At 33.3% G+C, this 17094-nt stretch overlaps 2 protein-coding genes across 2 annotated transcripts; one reads left to right on the forward strand and one right to left on the reverse strand.

The window, feature by feature from the left end:
- Positions 1-1643: 1643 nt before the first annotated feature.
- On the reverse strand, positions 1644-7013 carry LOC113872054 (cyclin-H1-1). The gene is made up of 14 exons (XM_027509273.1): positions 6734-7013; positions 5690-5880; positions 5308-5358; positions 5081-5159; positions 4791-4909; positions 4598-4671; positions 4095-4215; positions 3941-4009; positions 3803-3844; positions 3084-3161; positions 2583-2641; positions 2341-2425; positions 2138-2226; positions 1644-2021 (listed from the first exon to the last, which is right to left on the reverse strand). The coding sequence occupies exons 2-14, from the start codon at positions 5747-5749 to the stop codon at positions 1958-1960; spliced, it is 990 nt and encodes a 329-aa protein (XP_027365074.1). The 5' UTR covers positions 5750-5880; positions 6734-7013; the 3' UTR covers positions 1644-1957.
- An 8784-nt stretch (positions 7014-15797) lies between these two features.
- On the forward strand, positions 15798-16468 carry LOC113871640. The gene is made up of 2 exons (XM_027508739.1): positions 15798-16071; positions 16191-16468. Exons 1-2 carry the CDS (start codon positions 15798-15800, stop codon positions 16466-16468), a joined length of 552 nt encoding a protein of 183 aa, XP_027364540.1.
- The last annotated feature ends 626 nt before the right edge of the window (positions 16469-17094 follow it).

The following is a 17094-nucleotide window of genomic DNA, read 5'->3' on the forward strand; positions in this document are numbered from 1 at the left end:
GGCTGGCCCAATCCAGATTTTTATTTTAGGTTGCACCAAGCTGGCTATCTGGGCCTGTGCTGGCCTATTAGCTAGCCCTACATAAGTTATATGGATTATTTAGCTTTGTTCCTGGTCCATGCCCTAAAAACACCATATTCAAATAATCTTATCTTAGTTGATCAAACTAATAATGATAATAATCTTATCTTATATATTTACCCAAAAGAATCTTATCTTATAAAAAAATATCTCCCTCTTCGTTATTTAGAAATGATATAACCTCAAATAATTCAACTTATCTATTAATTTTATTTATGGAGGTGATTTTTTATATATATACTTTATTCTAGATTATTTGTGACAGAAAAATTTGAAGGGAAGTGAAAGAAAGGATAATTTTTTTATTTTAAATAAATATATTTTAAGTTTTTTTATCAAAATAAATTGCATAAAATAATAAATTAACATAAATTTAATATATTTATTATTATAAATAATATATAATTCTCTTCTTTTTAAAATTAAAAAATATGACTTGTGATACTTATTCAAAACTGGTAAATGATAGGTAATTTCACTTTCATACCATTTAATTTTTCTTTCCTCATAAGCCACGTTGGAAATCTTGAAATCAATTATTCATAAAGATGGAAGTGTTTTTAAAATTTTGGAACAATTGAAGTGACGAGCTATAAGATAAACTTCATCGTTTATACCAGCCTCTTTGTCAATTCGAAAGTCTTGGGTCTAAATATATGTTTGATTTGTTGATTTATAATTGTTGTTGAGATTTATTGGCTTAACCAGAAAATGATGCAACTATTACTAGCCAAAAGATTAAGGGACTAAATACTCGCAAACAACTTATAAAAATATTTTATAATTATCATAAAAAAAAAATGTCAACTTGATTTAAGCAGTTTTTTTGTTATAAATTATAAAAATAAGTCATTTTTAACTTATTTTAATAAGTTTTATGATTAAATGTATGTCATAAATTTTTCTATTATTTTTTATTAAACACTTAATTAAATTTGTATACCTAAATGCATCCAAAATTGCAGTTATGATTGTTAAATAAAAACCCGCCTTTAAAATATTTCGAACTACTTTTAACATTATTGTCCCATAAAAAAAAACCACTTGGGGGTACTAATATGTGACACGATTAAATAGAAAATATACAGACGTCACTTTAAAATAAGAAACCTTTCTTTAATTTTGTCAAATTAATAGAAGGTTTACATGACTGTAGCAAAACTACATGAAAAAAAAAAAAAAAAAAAAACATGAAAAACAATAGATGGATGTATTTTGAAATGCTAAAACAATTTTAGGGTTTGAACGTCAAAGGTGGACCAATAGATTGCAAAGTTGAAAAAAAGTGATTAAAAAATCATTTAAATTTTAATGAAATACAAACAAGTACTAACATATGGATTTATTAACGCCTTCTCCTACCATGTTCTCATGATCGTAACTTACATTGTGATTCTCAAGCGTACACCGATACCTCAGACGATCGATCCATCGTTAAAGAGTGGTGGAGGAAAAGATTGACTATCATAATCAATAACTTCTCGCATAAATGGAACTGTGGGAGAAAAGATTTGTAGTTTAAAAAGAATTAGCTGTTGATCATCTCCAGAAGTGAAATGTTGCAACAATAAAATATTAAAAACACTTCAAAACACCACGTGAGCACAGAGTATTAATTGAAGCATTTTCGTACACCATATTATTTGAGGCAATAAATTCATTTGAGCGTAAACAAATCATACAAACAGCAACTGAGGGCCATAAGTGTAGTAACAATATCAATAAATCAGACTCACTAACGCTCTTGGATCTAGGATGAGAGAATATATAGACAACAGATCATCCTTCATGTCCAAACAGAAACATAAAAATTGCCATCCAAAATTCAGAAGATAAGTAGCTCAACTGAAAGGAATATATAGCTAGACAAGAGATGTTATGTTGCTTCATTTGAACTCTTTTTGGACTTGTGCTTTGATTTCTTCTCCCGCTTTTTGCCCCTGTAAAACAATCCAAAATTATCATAAAACACGAAATTTTCTCTGTAAACATTTTTCTGAGGTAGTGGGGATAAGGGCTGGATGTGTAGGACAGGCACGTAAGGGTAAAAAAGTACTCGTCATGAGAGCTGTGACCCCAGCAAGACTTCAGTTTTCTGTTGATATGCTTCAATTCCTTCTCCGAAGGACTTTTGTATTTTCTAACCTGCATATTGCCAAGGCCACAATGGTCCATGTAAAAACCGCATTCCCAGCTAATACAAAGTGTTGATTTGGAACTATACATCAATCATTCAGTCAAAGAATGAGAAAAAATTACCCAAGAATCAATGGCATTCAATGATTCAAAAAGCTCAGACATTGTATGCATGGAATTCTGACGGGAAAAAATGCTGCTCAGATAACTGCAAGCAGCAGTGTAAGGGTGAATGTCTCAGCAGAAACATAAATTCAGATCAAAGAATATACTACAAGATCACATCGGAGCAGGCCAATTAAAAGGAGAGGGGGAGGGGTCAGAGTAAATTATTGTAAAGAAACATGGGAAGCAATAACAAGTACCTATCAAAGTCAATAACTTTACCGAGTGCATTTGAGTTGCGCAAAGCAGCCAAGGCCAACTGCATCAAAAGACTCAAACATTTAGTTAGATTTTGACGTAAAAGGTTTAAAACAAAGTTGGACATTGATAAGAAAATGTCTTGTTGCAACTCAACATTTATGAAAAGTATAGCCATGATTTTTTTCCTCCTTAATCCTTATGATTTAGAAAACCCTGGCAAGCATATTTCCAATTTAGGAACAATCAACTGAAATTAAAAATTAAAAATGGTTATTCAATTTAAATAAAGTGATTAATGGTTGGTGACCACTCTTTCTCAAAATTGGTTCATTTATTTTCATCAGGATTTCCTAAATTGTAATTTTTCACACACACACACACACAGATATTGTCTAAGTTGTGAATTGTGATACAGATTATTTGTTTTTGGCTGCTACTTGTAACAAACAACACACTGCTATGAGGGAGTTGCAAAAATTTACAGATTACTCTGAGAATACCTGCCCAGGAGGAAATAAAAGTGGTGCATCAGTGAGCATCATTTTATCAATTTCCAATCTTGCTGTATCTTGCAAAGTCTACATTAGGAGAAAATATATCATGGGACAAGAAGCTATTTAAACATCATGACATCAGTGAAGAGGATGCACAAATTTTCTTGTAATAAGGGAAGAACAACAGTTAAACAGATAAAAATTATTGTTCCATGAGAAAAGGGAATAGAGGAAACAATCACTAAGTATATACACTTACCCATATCAGGCGAACAAAGAATAATTAAAATCTTGATCATCCATGTAAGATTGAATGGTCAAGATTAGCCCGTAAAACTTCTCACTTGATATGCCCTATTTGTGTTTGTGTGGGTGTGGGGAGGGGGGGGGAGAGAGACAGAGAGAGAAAGAATGACTTGATATCCTTTACTTTTGAGGGCAGTATTTCATTTAATTGAAATATAAATTTTAAAAAAATCATTATATTTATATTTTTTTTAAAATCATTATATTTATATTTCAAGTAAAACACAGTTAAATGGATGGAGAACATCTACAGTTTAGACAGAAATTGCAAGCTGTGCAGTTCCCAATTAATTGATTTAACACCCCCCCCCCCCCACCCCACAAATCAACCAGAGAAATAGCCAACATATAAAATAATAAGGCAAAAGAATCCCCATCTCCTCATGCTCAACAATTAGATTGGAAAATAGGATTAGTACCTTGAGCATTTGAAGCTGATCGTCACCAGCATTGCAAAATTCCTGTTAAAGCAAACAATAACAGTTTCCACCATAAAAAAAATCATTAAAAAATGTTGAAAGAAGGCAAATCATACTCATAGACCAAACCAGACAAACCTCCATATCATTTATAAAACCTTCAACCGAGCGATAGGGTGCATAAACAATAAGATCAAAGTCCAAACTCTGCAAAACAAGGGTTTCACGTCATAGATGAACAAAACAAAACAAAAAGACATAGATCACTTTGTTATTTGAGGTCTATCCATGCCTGATAAACTATCATCTCATTATTGAGAATCATTTGATGATCCTGTGAAATCCCCTTACCAAGCTCCTCAGCTGACACATGATTTTCTTCTATCTTACAAGCAGCATATATGCAGGTCAACCTGTGCAAAAAGTTCAACGTGAGTTACTGAGAAGTTAACAAGTAAATAATTTTTTTAAAAAAGTAAAAAAAACATGCAAATCCAACACTGACTTTGATGAAGTATATGACAGCTAGACAGGAAATCAATCAAACATTAACATAAAAAATAAGTAATTTGTTCAAAAGGATAAAAAGATTAATTAAACGAGAAAGCTTATGACTAATCCACACAAGCAGTACACCTTGTGCAATCATCCTGACCAACACCAACATCCTCAACTAAATTAAGCATGAATTCACTATAATGACAAAAGAGTTTATTCCAACTTAATATTGCCCAAAAAAACAAATGTAGTACATCCTTAGTTTAGAGGTCCTCATAAGACTGAAACAAATCTTACATTATATGTTTTGGTTGATGTTCCATCACTGACCATTGCAGATAGAATCTTTTAAAATAGATAAGGGCTGTTGCCTGTATATCATAAACTATTTCAAAAGGTTGACAACAGAAAACATCGCCACCATAATCATCTCATTAACACAAAAAGCTTCACAATTACATTTACAATATCTGGAGAAGAGCTTGCATACCTGTATCTTATGAGGGAAGTGGAAATTTTTACATACTTCTTGTAGCTTGTTTTCATAAAATACTCTTATACATTGCTCTTCTTCAACACTAAGAGGTTTTGTCCGAGAATGCTTTTCAGCTGACATAAAATACTACCCTTGTGAACAGTAGAAAATAGAAATTCACACAAACAATCAAGGGGAACAAAATCTTAATGAAATACTTTGAAAACAATTAATTAAAAATTAAAAACAGAATGCCATCCACATATTGACAAAAAGATGAGCCAAAATTCCAGAAATAACATTACCATTGTCCTTTGCAGTCATCTGGGATTCAGGATACGACAATGAACCATCAACATCTATTTCCATTAGAGTTGCTCCACACTTATTAAAACAATCAATAGTTATCAGCAACCAGATAATAAACTTTCAAATGATAGTATGAAATATTATGCCTGCAAGGAATAAGAGAAAAGCAGTCTCCCGCAAAGGCCACAGTTATGTCTATAAGGCAGGGGTAAAATCTGCATACCTTCTCTAGAATTTGTTTGGCTCTTTGATTAGCAGCTCTATATTTCTCAACCTAAAACAGACATAGGTATAAAAACATGAAAACGGATAATGGTACACATAATGTAAGGGAAAATAGAATTTCCTATTTCCTTGATGCCCCTCTCATACACCAACTACATAAAATCAGTTAATTATAACATCTAATAAACTGAAATTATTAACCCAACCCACTTTTCAATTTTGAAAACAGCAGTCCTCACAATTTGCAAAAATAGTGTCTGGTTCTATAGCAATGTTATGAATTTGTGCAAAAAAAACTAGACCAAACTGTTAGTGGAAGAACAAATGTGACTGAGAATCATGACTTCAAATAATAGCAAAGACAGAAACAAATGAAGTACCAGCTGTTGCGGTGAGAAAATCCACTTAGCTCGGTGAGTAGAGGTCAGAAAATCTGCCATGGCCAATCAGAAACCCAAGCACCGGTGATAGTGCCAAGTTATTTTACCCACAAACTAAAATGGACAAACATTGATTGATTGAAAGCCCAAAGTTCTCCAAGCTGAGAGCAAGTCAGGTAGCAGTGCTAATGCTGAAAAGCATTTCGACTATCAACCATACAGATTTTAGAGGTAACTGGTAAGAAATTGCTGAATAACTAAAACCATAGGTAATATAAAATAAAAGACTACCACATATGTCTCTCTTTTAGAATGACATGATAGCACCTAGAATGAAGGACTTAAAAGCTATCCAAGAAAAACAGAAAGATTTTTCAATTGTTTCTGTGATTTATAATTGTACAGGGGGTAAGGCAAAAACGAGGCAAGGCAAGAAGATGAGGTGACTAACTAGGTCATAATTGGAGAATCATAAAATACATTAGAAAATACAGCCATTCTTACCCGCACATATAAGCAGTAGTAGGACAACACAGAAAAAACAATCTTAAGTAGCATGGCAACCCAAACATTTCCAATGGAAGAAATTAAATATTTCACTCAGTTCTTGAGAGCTAGAATTCTGAAAAGAGGGGTTTAGGGAAACGGGAACAAACAGAATAGAAGTAGAAACTTATATTGGTAGAGATTCCGCCCCAACATAAAATCACAATTATTCAAAGTAGGATATCTCATTTTCAACACTACACTTAAAATCAAAAAACATAACAGAATCAGGGAATTCCAAAACGGATCAGAATTATTTTTTTTCTTTCATTCAAATATGGGGAACATCCAAAAACGATCAACATCAAACACTCCACTCAACCAAACAAAATCCCTACCATATAAGAATCCGGGAGCATCATTAACCATTCAAAGTCATATTTCCGGCGACCAAAACTGAACACTTCAAATTGCAAAACCTCATAAACCGATAGAAAAAGAAAAACAAAAAAGAAAATCTTTCAACTCCTAAAAAATCGCCATCTATAGAATCCAAACCTGCAATGTGTAAAAATCATGAGGAGCCCGCTAGTACTGCTCCAACAACTTGCGTGGGGAAGGAAAGATTGATGAACAATAATGAACAGCAGGCACCGGGACTCGTCTGGCGGATGAGAACGGCGGCGCCGTTGGTGGACGGAAACGGTGGCACGGTGACGAACTGATTATGAAAGACGGTAAACTTTTAGGATTAGGGTTTACAGTTCCTAATTTAAAAAATGAAAAAAAATTTAAAAAAAAAAAAAAGACTAATGAGTGGGCTACGCATTGCCTGTGTGAGAAAAGGGTCAGAATTTTACAAAATAAAAACAATTCAAGGGCCTAAACTCTTTAAAAGAGGTGTTTTCTTTTTTAATGTATGTCATAATAAAAATAAGTAAATGACAAGAAAAATCATATAATAATAATTTGTGTGTATTAAATTTTTATTAAAAATAATTAAATATTATTCATATATTCATAATATTTAATGATATAATTTTTAATAAAAAATTATTATTTTTAATTTCTTAATATTTATTTTTAATCATATCTTACATAGTCTTGTAACCTAATTTTATATATATATATATATATATTTATATTTAGACGTGTATAAAAAATAAATATTTTTTAGAGTCAACCTATTTTATATTAATTCTATAAATTTTGTATTTTAAGTTTTTTAATTATATAATTCAGGTAAAAAAATTAATTTTTAAATTTTTTTTTTTTGGTTATTTGTATTGTTAGGAATAGAAATAGGTTGGATTTCACGTATATAGGTTTAACTTATTTAATAATTTTAAAAGTTAAGTCTAACCTATTATCTATCCTAGATTTTTATTAAGTTTAGTCTAATCTTTTTAAAATTTGATTTGACCTATTAGTCTTTTTAATGTTCTATTTTGTATTGAGGTCAATGATAAGTTATTAAGCCTCATTACAAATAAGCTATTAAATTATATAAATAAGTATGTATCGATAAAATTCATAAAATTTATATTTAAATAAGTCATAAAAAATATTCAACACCTTAAATATTTATATTAAAATTGCATATTCTTATTTATTACTTTCAAACCACATATTTCATACATACACACACAATTAAAGAAGATAATGGGTGAGATGAACCTGCAATAAATGTCAAAATCTTTTTTTGGGAAGAATTTGTGACATATTATTCAATTAAAACCTGTATAAATTTTAGGCATTTAAAAAGAATTGAAACGTAACTTAGGATGATCAATGAAAAATAAAGATAACTCACATCTTAATGATAAAGTAGGACCTAAGGGACATCATTATAAAATTCTGAATATATATATATATATATATATATATATGTGTGTGTGTGTGTGTGTGTGTGTGTATAATTGTCTCTTAATAATATTTACAAGAGTTGCTTGACATGGAGCTTAAAAGAATACGAAGTTAAAAAGGATGAGTGTCACATAGCTTAGAGAACGCTAACTAACAAGTGTACTAGGTAGTTGTAACAAGTAATAAATTTTGGAATTCATTTGAATCTCAAGTATTGTCCTCAGGGATTAGTTCTTTCAATTACTACTTCACAACTCAATAACTAGTTGAGGTAAATAAATTTGGAGAGATTTTGAATCATTTAACAATTGAAGTAAAAAGTGCAATAAAATGCAAAGGTTTAGTTAAACAGAGTTTAGAAATGAGGTGATGTGTGAATGAAGTTAGGAATGGTTTCACCTATTTATCAATTGCAAAACTGAATGAGATCTGAACTTTAAGTTACTTAATGGATTGATGATCAATTTCACTAGATTAATCAAAGTTTAATTTTTTGACTCAATGATCCTAATATTCAATTAACTACCCTAATTCCTTAGGTGTAAATCAATCAAACATTGCATTAGGCATGAGAAATTAAGAGATCACAAGATCATGAATTCTTATCCCTAAGATTTCCATAACCTTGACATTTAATTCAAATCTAAGAAATTAACTCAACTTTCATTGATGAAAATCCTCTAGGTTTAATTCAATTGAATAGCTAATCTAAGAATTGCATTAAAGATAGAATTAAATGTTCAATACAATCAAGATCTTAAAATCTAGATTCACAATCAATTTACAATATCAAAATCAGATCTATCAATCCTTAATAAAAAGAAATCAGAGCATGTTCTTAAAAGAAAAAGAGAAAGAAAGAGTAGAAGAAGAGGAGTTGCAGAAATTCTTCATAAATCTAATACGTAGCTTGATTTCTCAAGGTATAGAGCTTGAAAGTTGCCCACAATCTTCCTTTCTAACTCTCTTAGGGTGTAGAAATGAAGAAAAAAAAAGAAAAAATATTCCAAAAATACTGACTTTCTAGCTTTTCATAAAATTCCTATGCTTCTGGCGTGGTTACTATCAATGCTGAAAGTAACCACGCACAAGGTATTTTCCTGACAGCACTTTGTAATGATCATTTTTAGTGCTGATAGTAACTACGCACTTAGAGTGATCACTCTCAATGCTGATAGTAGCTACATGTAATTGTGTTCCCTCTAACAGACTTGTGCGTGTTTACTCTGAGTATTCAAAGTGTTTACATGCAACCCTTCTCTTGGATTTTGCCTCTAAAATGTTCACTTTGAGTATTCAGAGTGTTTATGCGCAACCCTTCTCTTGGATTTTTCCTCTGAAGTTTTCACTCTGAGTATTCAAAGCGTGCAACCCTTCTCTTAGATTTTGCCTCTGAAGTGTTCACTTTGAGTAGAAATAGTGAACACTTTCATTATATTTTGCTAAATCTACTCTAGAGTTGTCATTTTACGCACCCATAGTGATAACTTTCAAGATACATCTTTGGATTCTTCACTCTTTTTGTCCAGATTTGTCACTTTCTTCTATTTTTCTCTTCTTGAATCCTTATCCTCAAGACTCTTAGCTTAGAATCTCCTACAAAACTAGTTCAATCAACAAAATTCATTAGAATTCTATTAAATTCACACAATTTGAGTTACTAAAGGCAAAAATTGACTTTATTGAACATTTACATATTTTTGTGCAATTTTTACCTTCCAAATTACATTTTTTTTTGTCAAAAATAACATAGAAAACTACTTAAAAATATAGTAAAATATGGATTTACCATCACCCCAAACTTCGATTTTTAGCTTGTCCTCAAGCAAACTAGAACACACCAATGGGGTCAATCAATCCATCATCAAAACAACAATGAAAATCTTATATATATTTTTTCAATTTGTACAGAATTATTCATTCCACATCATTCTTTCCAATTATCCTTTCAACAGATCATTCATGCATTCAATCATAATGAAAGTTACACTTAAACAAATCTTTTTATGCATAATCTTACAAATCTGAGCTAATGAACAACAAAGCTACATGTGAAAATTAATGAAAGATGTCATCACCACTCCTAAGAAAGTGTTTCCCTTTCACTCATAAGTGTTTAAGGTGAGTGTTTACTTTCAAGATCATCAACTTTACCTCACCCTACAATATGCTTACCCATATTTTCAATCTCCTCTGCTTAAATATAGTCAATCACACATCAGGAGGACTTTTACAAGTTATAATGGGGCGAAGGTTAAAGTAAGTATTGAACAAAATGGGAAACAATACAAGCAATTCCAAAAAGAAAAGAGATATTTTGAATGAGTGAACTTAAAACTAGCATGGAACTGCATTATTTTTCAATAATTCTTCAATTATGCAACAAATAGAATTTTTTCAAGTCAAAAGCATTGTTACATTTATGCAAAATAATTCCAATTCTTTTATTTTGCTTTCATTCACTATTTTCTTTTTAGTTTTTTCATTAATTTTCTTTTTCTACAGCATTTTGCTACATATTTTCTTTTGTTTTTTTTATTTCCTTTGCAATCATAACTCATATAGCTTTGCTATTCTCCACCCCAAACTTAGTATTAAACTTATCATTAATTAGACTCAATATGCCTCTTTTCCTTTGGATGGTTAAAATGGATTTTCATCAAGGCTTGTAATAAGGAAAAATCAAGGAAATAATATTAAACTTAAAGGGGGTGAACTAGGACTTTCAAGCACAAATGGATGGTTCATTTAGGCTAACTAGGCACAATCAAAGAAAGCCTCCATCATATATGTGACAATTGTAAAATTGCATATTCAACCAAGAAATAACGCAAGTTCTAGAAGATGCGGCAAAATTATGATCAATTACACATGAAAGAATGTATTCTACAAAGCTCAAATTCTTACCATTGGAATAAAGGTGATAATATCAATCAATCATGTTCACAATTCACCTTAAAAATTCATATGCACAAAATGGTAAGAACCTCCTTATTTTTAAAAATGAAGTGTGACAATCACATGAAGAAGTACACAAACAATTCGTTTACTCAGAAATCAGAAATAGAGAAATGGAAGAAAGATTTTGAATTATTCATCACAAAATGGAAAAAAAAGCTAATACACAAACAATTATGAACATATACATATTTTTATGTTTTCTTAGTTTAGTTAAGCAGGAAATATGATACAATTCATCACATGTATCAAGAGGTAAAGAAAGAAATAACCCCCCCTTTTCATAAAAAGTGTTTACAATGAGTGCTCTAACAAAAGTCTTGATAAGTCTATATTTAGGCCCTCTTTTATAGCTCATATATTTATGTTTGATTTTTATTTTATTTGGATTTTATGCTAATTTATATTTTAATTATGTAGTTTAGTATGAAGGGCCACAAGTGGATTTTGGGTGCGTTTTAGGCCCAAATTGATGCAAGATCAAAGCTTTGCAGCAATCAATATGCCTAGACCTTTTCAACAAAGACGGGGTGCTTCGAGCCTATGCATGGTCATGCTTAAGGCCTTGCACGGCTGTGCTCATTGCGGGAAGCCCAATTATAAAGAGCTTTTAGGGTTTTCAAACCCTATAAAAGAGAGACCTTAGCCATCCTGTTGAGACGTTTTGAACATCTTGTCTTTTGCTCTCTGATACACCTCTCATCTCGTCTCTCTTCCACGAAATCTTTGACATACTCTCAGTGGGTCTTGGAGATTCGAGCGATCGTACTTGACGACCAAAAACTCATCTCATTCTAGTTTATTTTTCTCTATGGCTTTGTCTATGATTATCTATTTCTTTCCTTTAGCATGAGTAACTAAGTCCACAGTTGGGGCTTTAAGAACTCTTGTTCATGAATTTATGGGATTTTGATGTTTGAATCTAAATTTGGTTTCTGTTTGTACTTAGTTTTTATCTTATTGCACATAATTATATAATCCTAATTAATTATATCGTCAGGCAACCGTACCATGATTAATTAATGGATCTATAGGATAAAACGAGACAAAGGATTAGGTGGACCACACCAATCTTTCTCTTCTAATTGTTATTAATTTAACAAGTTTATAGGTGCTTTAAGCTTTCTTGAATTAATATCTTGCATGACCATTAGGGATGTTAGTTCAGAGAAAATAATAGTAATATTGCATGACCATTGGGTATTAATAGTAATTGTATGAATGGTTGGTAATTACAAGAAAATCAAAATTAGAGTTAAACAGAAAAATAGCATAAAAGATTGAATGAGAAAACTCATATGCCCTAAGTTCCTCTCTGATAAGTTCAACCAAGACGTGTATTGTATTATAAATTTATAATTGATTTTATAATTAAATTCTTATTTTTAATTCATCTCATATCCTTTAAGCCTAAACAATTAAATTAGAAAATTCTTAATAATTAAAAAATAATCCTTATAGGATGATATTTCAGAAACTTATTTTTGAACTCTTTATTACTTCTTGACGAGTACACTTGCCCTCCAAACAACTCTCTTCTTAAATTTGTCAAATATAGCCTCTACGTAACCAATTTTGACGCTAAGAGTGAAAGTTCCAGTGACCCAAACTCCTTAAATCCTTCAACATGATTACGCGTAACCACTTTTATGCAAAAAGTAGTTACGCGCAGCTCTTCTAACCAAGAAGTACTTGCGCGTTGTTAATCTTGATGGATATAATGTATACGCGCAACCTCATAATGATTACTTTTTGTGCCAAAAGTATTCACTCCAGTAAGTTAACTCAGAAATCTCCTCATAAATTGGTACTTTTGCTTCCAAAAGAACTTACCTATAACCAAAAACTTAGATTATGCAGAAAAATAAAATCAAAAACCAAAAATTAAAAAAAATTAAAGAGAAAGAAGTGTGAGTTGTAACGCCCTAAATTTTGGTAATGATATTTTGGTTTTTAATATAAATATGTGGATTACTAGTTGGATGTGCGTTTGACTTGTGTGGTGATGTGTATAAGTGTGTAAATACATGTGGATGTATATATATTTGTGCATTATGGTTGAAAGGTGAATAAGCACTTGTGATTGGATTGGAATGTAGGCTAAGCGTGTGATGCAGGGGCATTCTCGCTAGGCGTAGGGCATGAATCTGTTGCGTTCTCGCTGCAGTGACAATCTCCTCGTTGTAGTAAGAGGGCAATAGAGGAGGGTGCATTTCTGAATGTAGTCTCGCTGTAGTGAGATTCTGCATAAACTAGAGTGCATATTCTTTTGAGATTTTTATTGCAGCAAGGAAGGGTTTCATTGTAGCAAGAGTGTTGCGAATCCTAGGGTATTTGAGGGGTTTAGAGTTCGGGAAACTCATTTCCCACTTTTCCTTTCGAACATTCTTTCTATTCTCTCGATTTTCAACCTTTTTCCACCTATTAAATTGCCTCAAAAGCCATTCGTGAGTTAGATTGAAGGTTGGAATCACGTTTGGAGCATTTGGAGGTGAGTTTAAAGAGCTAGAGTTTATGCTTTTCATCCTCTCTCTATTCTCCTCGGTTACTCATGGAGTTTTCTATGTGTCTAAGATGAAAATTCGTATGTGGAGCACTTCCATTATTGATTTATGTTGTGAGTCTTCATTCTGAGGTAAGGGGGGACTCTACCCTATCTCTTGTGTTTAAATTTCGTATATAATGTTATGCAATGGATTGTGATTGAGTTAGAGCATAGGAAAGTGTGTGCATTGGTAGAAATTTCATATTAGTTATAATGTAGTAGATGTTGGGTAATGTGTGTGATGCAAATTATGTGAATTGCATTATGGTGGTAATGGAAATCATGTGTTTAAGTATAATGTAGTTGATATGTGTGAACATGCCATTGATTGAGAATGAATACTATGAAATGATTGAGAATGTGGATGAATGTGTGTGAATGGTATGTTGAATATGATTGTGTTTGAAATGTTGGAAAACCTATGAATAGTTCAGCAATACATTGGGAGTGTGGGAGATAGGAGCAATAGAAATACCTTGGGGAAGAGAAGGTGATGGTGCACCAATAGTGAGCGTGAGTGCACCACAGGCCACACACTCTCCTCCTGACTCAGCCTCTGACTAACACCTTTGCTAGGGGACTTAGTACTGCACATGTTGCATCCGTGGAGCAGGGGCTATTCGACGACCATCCATGATGTGAAACTGAGTAATTTTCTGAGGTTGAGGGCATAAGGAAACTGCGATCACAGTGCCACAGTGAGTGTGGCTAATGTGCAGTGAGCGCATGTATGTATGACTTGATGTGTAAACATGTGAGTGTTTTGTGGAAAGGAATGAAACGTTTGGAATGTTTGAAAAACATGAAAGTATGTTGTTTGAAGTATGATTTGAATTATGTTGGAAATGTGTGGAAGCATGCAAGGTGAGTCTTTATGCTTGTGTGTGTTTGATAATGTAGAGTGCTCACCCTTACATTTAATTTTAATGGGACCAAGACGATCAACATCAGACTTAGTAAAGGGATGGATGAAAAATGCTATAGGACTTAGAAAGTTTATTTTTGGAAATTATGATGTATTTAAATTAGTCTTATAGCACTGATTTGATTCAAAATTTGTAATATATCCTTATTTTTAAATATTTTATTAAACTACATATTGAGAACCCTTTAATAAAAATTTTATTATTCCTACTTGTTGCAAAATTTACTTAGTTAGAAAATTGAATTAAAGTGTTATACTTTTAGTATCAGAGCAGTTCATCCAAAATCGGACTGGGGTATTGGGGCTGAAGTGTCCAAGCTATGTGTTGATGTGTTTTATTTACTTTAATTACTAGTGTTGTTATTGATATGATGTGTTAAAATGTGGTTTGTCGAATTGTTTGCAAAATTATATTAGAAATGACCAATAGAGGTAGAGGTGCTGGAATCACCAACGACCTTCTAGAGTGAATGACCCAAGTTCTAGAGACCTTGGTGCATAACCAAGATGGAGAACCGACTGAATACCGAGGGCTGTCTGTCTCCACTAGGAATAACCCTCCAAAGTTTGAAAGGAAGTTTGACCCTGAGGGAGCCTAGAGATGGGTAGCAGATGTGGAGAAACTCTTCCATGCAATGGGGTGTAGGGAAGAACATAAGGTGACCTACGCCACATACATGTTATGTGGGGAAGCGGAAGACTAATGGAGGTTTGCCAATCAGACTTTGCCACAAAAGGGTGGCTATATTCAGTAGGAGGCGTTCAAGACAAGCTTCCTGAGAAACTATTTTTCCCGAGATTTGAAGAATTAGAAGGCCTGGGAGTTCCTTGATTTGAAGCAAGGGAATCTAACAGTGGGAGCCAAGTTTCAAGAGCTGATAAAGTACTGACCTCACTATCAATATGAGGATGGAAAAGAAGACCTGTGTGCTCAGTTTGAGCATGAGCTAAGGCCAGAGATCCGTGCTGCTATCAATATGTTTCAACTAACTGACTTGCCCACTTTGGTGAGCAAGTGTAGAATTTTTTAAGCCAATTCGAAGGGCAAGACCATGGACACCAAGGGGAGTGGTCCAATGAGGCAAGATAGAAGACCCCCTACGTTCTCGAAGGGGCCGTATTCGAGCTCTAGCCATTCTCAGTCCAAAGGGACTTCATCTTAATAGAAAAGCAGTAGGAGTGGCTCAGGTTCAAGCTCTTTCATACGGCCAATCAAATGTTTTAGGTGTGGAGGGCCACACATGTTGAGGGACTTCCCGTAGCCACGAACTAACTGTGGCAACTACAGAAAGTTGGGGCACACTGCTAATATGTGATGGACTACTAAGATGAGTGGTAATACGAGTACAACCCAGAGACCTGAGTCGAGAGGAAGCACAGGGCCAAAGCCGAGTATTCCTGGGAGAGTTTTTGCTATGAGTAGAGCAAAGGCTTCACAGTCTGTGGAGTTAATTCAAGGTAAATGTGTTCTAAAAGGCAGATTGTTGGATGTCTTATTTGACTCGGGTGTTATGCACTCTTTTGTTTCCGTGGATTGTATGAAGTGTTTGGGTTTGTACGTGGCTGAATTATTGTGCAATGTTGTGGTGACTACCCCTATGGGTAAATCGGTCGTAATCTCTTGGGTATGTTTAGGGTGTTCGATAATGGTGCACGAAAAGATTTTGAGGTAGACTTGATCTGTTTGCCTCTTTCTCAATTGGATGTGATTTTGGGAATAGATTGGCTAGCTGCCAACCATGTGTTGCTAGGCTGCAGAGAGAAGACATTGATTTTTGGTACGTCGAAGTCTAAAATTTCAAGGCTTTTGAGTCAAGGTGTGTGGGAGAACACAGTGTATGCTAAGGCCTTTATGGTCATGTTCTCATTGGAGGTTGAAAGTGGAGTGGAGTCAAAGTATATCATAGTGGTGAAGGACTTCTTGGAAGTCTTCCCTAAAGATGTATTAGAATTGTCACCTGAGAGGAAGATAGAGTTCACCATTGACCTCATTCCGTGAGCGAGCCTGATTTGTTTGACACCTTATAGGATGTCACTAGTAGAGTTGGCAGAGGTCAAGAAGAGAGTGGAGGACTTATTGCAAAAGCAGTTTGTGAGACCAAGTGTGTCACCATAGGGAGCGTCAGTGCTTTTGGTGAAGAAGAAAGATAGGAGCATGAGGATGTGTGTTGATTACAGGCAGTTGAATAAAGTGACGATAAAGAACAAATATCTGCTTTCGAGAATCGAATGATTTGATGAACTAATTGAGAGGAGCTGCAATGTTTTCAAAGATCAACTTGAGATCGGGGTACCATCAGATCAAGGTGAATGATGAAGATGTACCTAAGACAGCCTTTAGAACACGTTATGGTCACTATGAGTACTTGGTGATGCCGTTTGGAGTGACCAATGCGCTTGTTGTGTTCATGGACTACATGAATAGAATCTTTCATGAGTTTTTGGATAAGTTTGTGGTCATATCCATTGATGACATCCTAACTTATTCGAAGACCAAGGAAAAGCATACCGAGCACTGGAGGATCGTATTGCAAATTTTGAGAGAAAGGCAGTTGTAAGAAAAGGACAATTCCTTGTCTCATTGATCCTAATGTCTAACTAAACTACCCTAATTTCTCATATATA

The sequence above is a fragment of the Abrus precatorius genome, unplaced genomic scaffold (genome assembly GCF_003935025.1).
Source record: "Abrus precatorius isolate BTA unplaced genomic scaffold, Abrus_2018 Scaffold7, whole genome shotgun sequence".
In the NCBI taxonomy this organism is placed as follows: domain Eukaryota; kingdom Viridiplantae; phylum Streptophyta; class Magnoliopsida; order Fabales; family Fabaceae; genus Abrus; species Abrus precatorius.

What these genes read in the sequence shown, in the direction of transcription:
- LOC113872054 (XM_027509273.1), bottom strand. Translation starts at nt 5,749, where the DNA reads ATGGCAGATTTTCTGACCTCTACTCACCGAGCTAAGTGGATTTTCTCA. An exon ending in ATCAGCTTCAAATGCTCAAG is followed by an intron (nt 3,162 to 3,802) that starts GTACTAATCCTA and finishes CTCCTAATGTAG; the next exon opens with ACTTTGCAAGATACAGCAAG. An exon ending in AAAGTTATTGACTTTGATAG is followed by an intron (nt 2,426 to 2,582) that starts GTACTTGTTATT and finishes TGCTGCTTGCAG; the next exon opens with TTATCTGAGCAGCATTTTTT.
- LOC113871640 (XM_027508739.1), top strand. Translation starts at nt 15,798, where the DNA reads ATGAGTGGTAATACGAGTACAACCCAGAGACCTGAGTCGAGAGGAAGC. An exon ending in TGTGGTGACTACCCCTATGG is followed by an intron (nt 16,072 to 16,190) that starts GTAAATCGGTCG and finishes TTTTGGGAATAG; the next exon opens with ATTGGCTAGCTGCCAACCAT.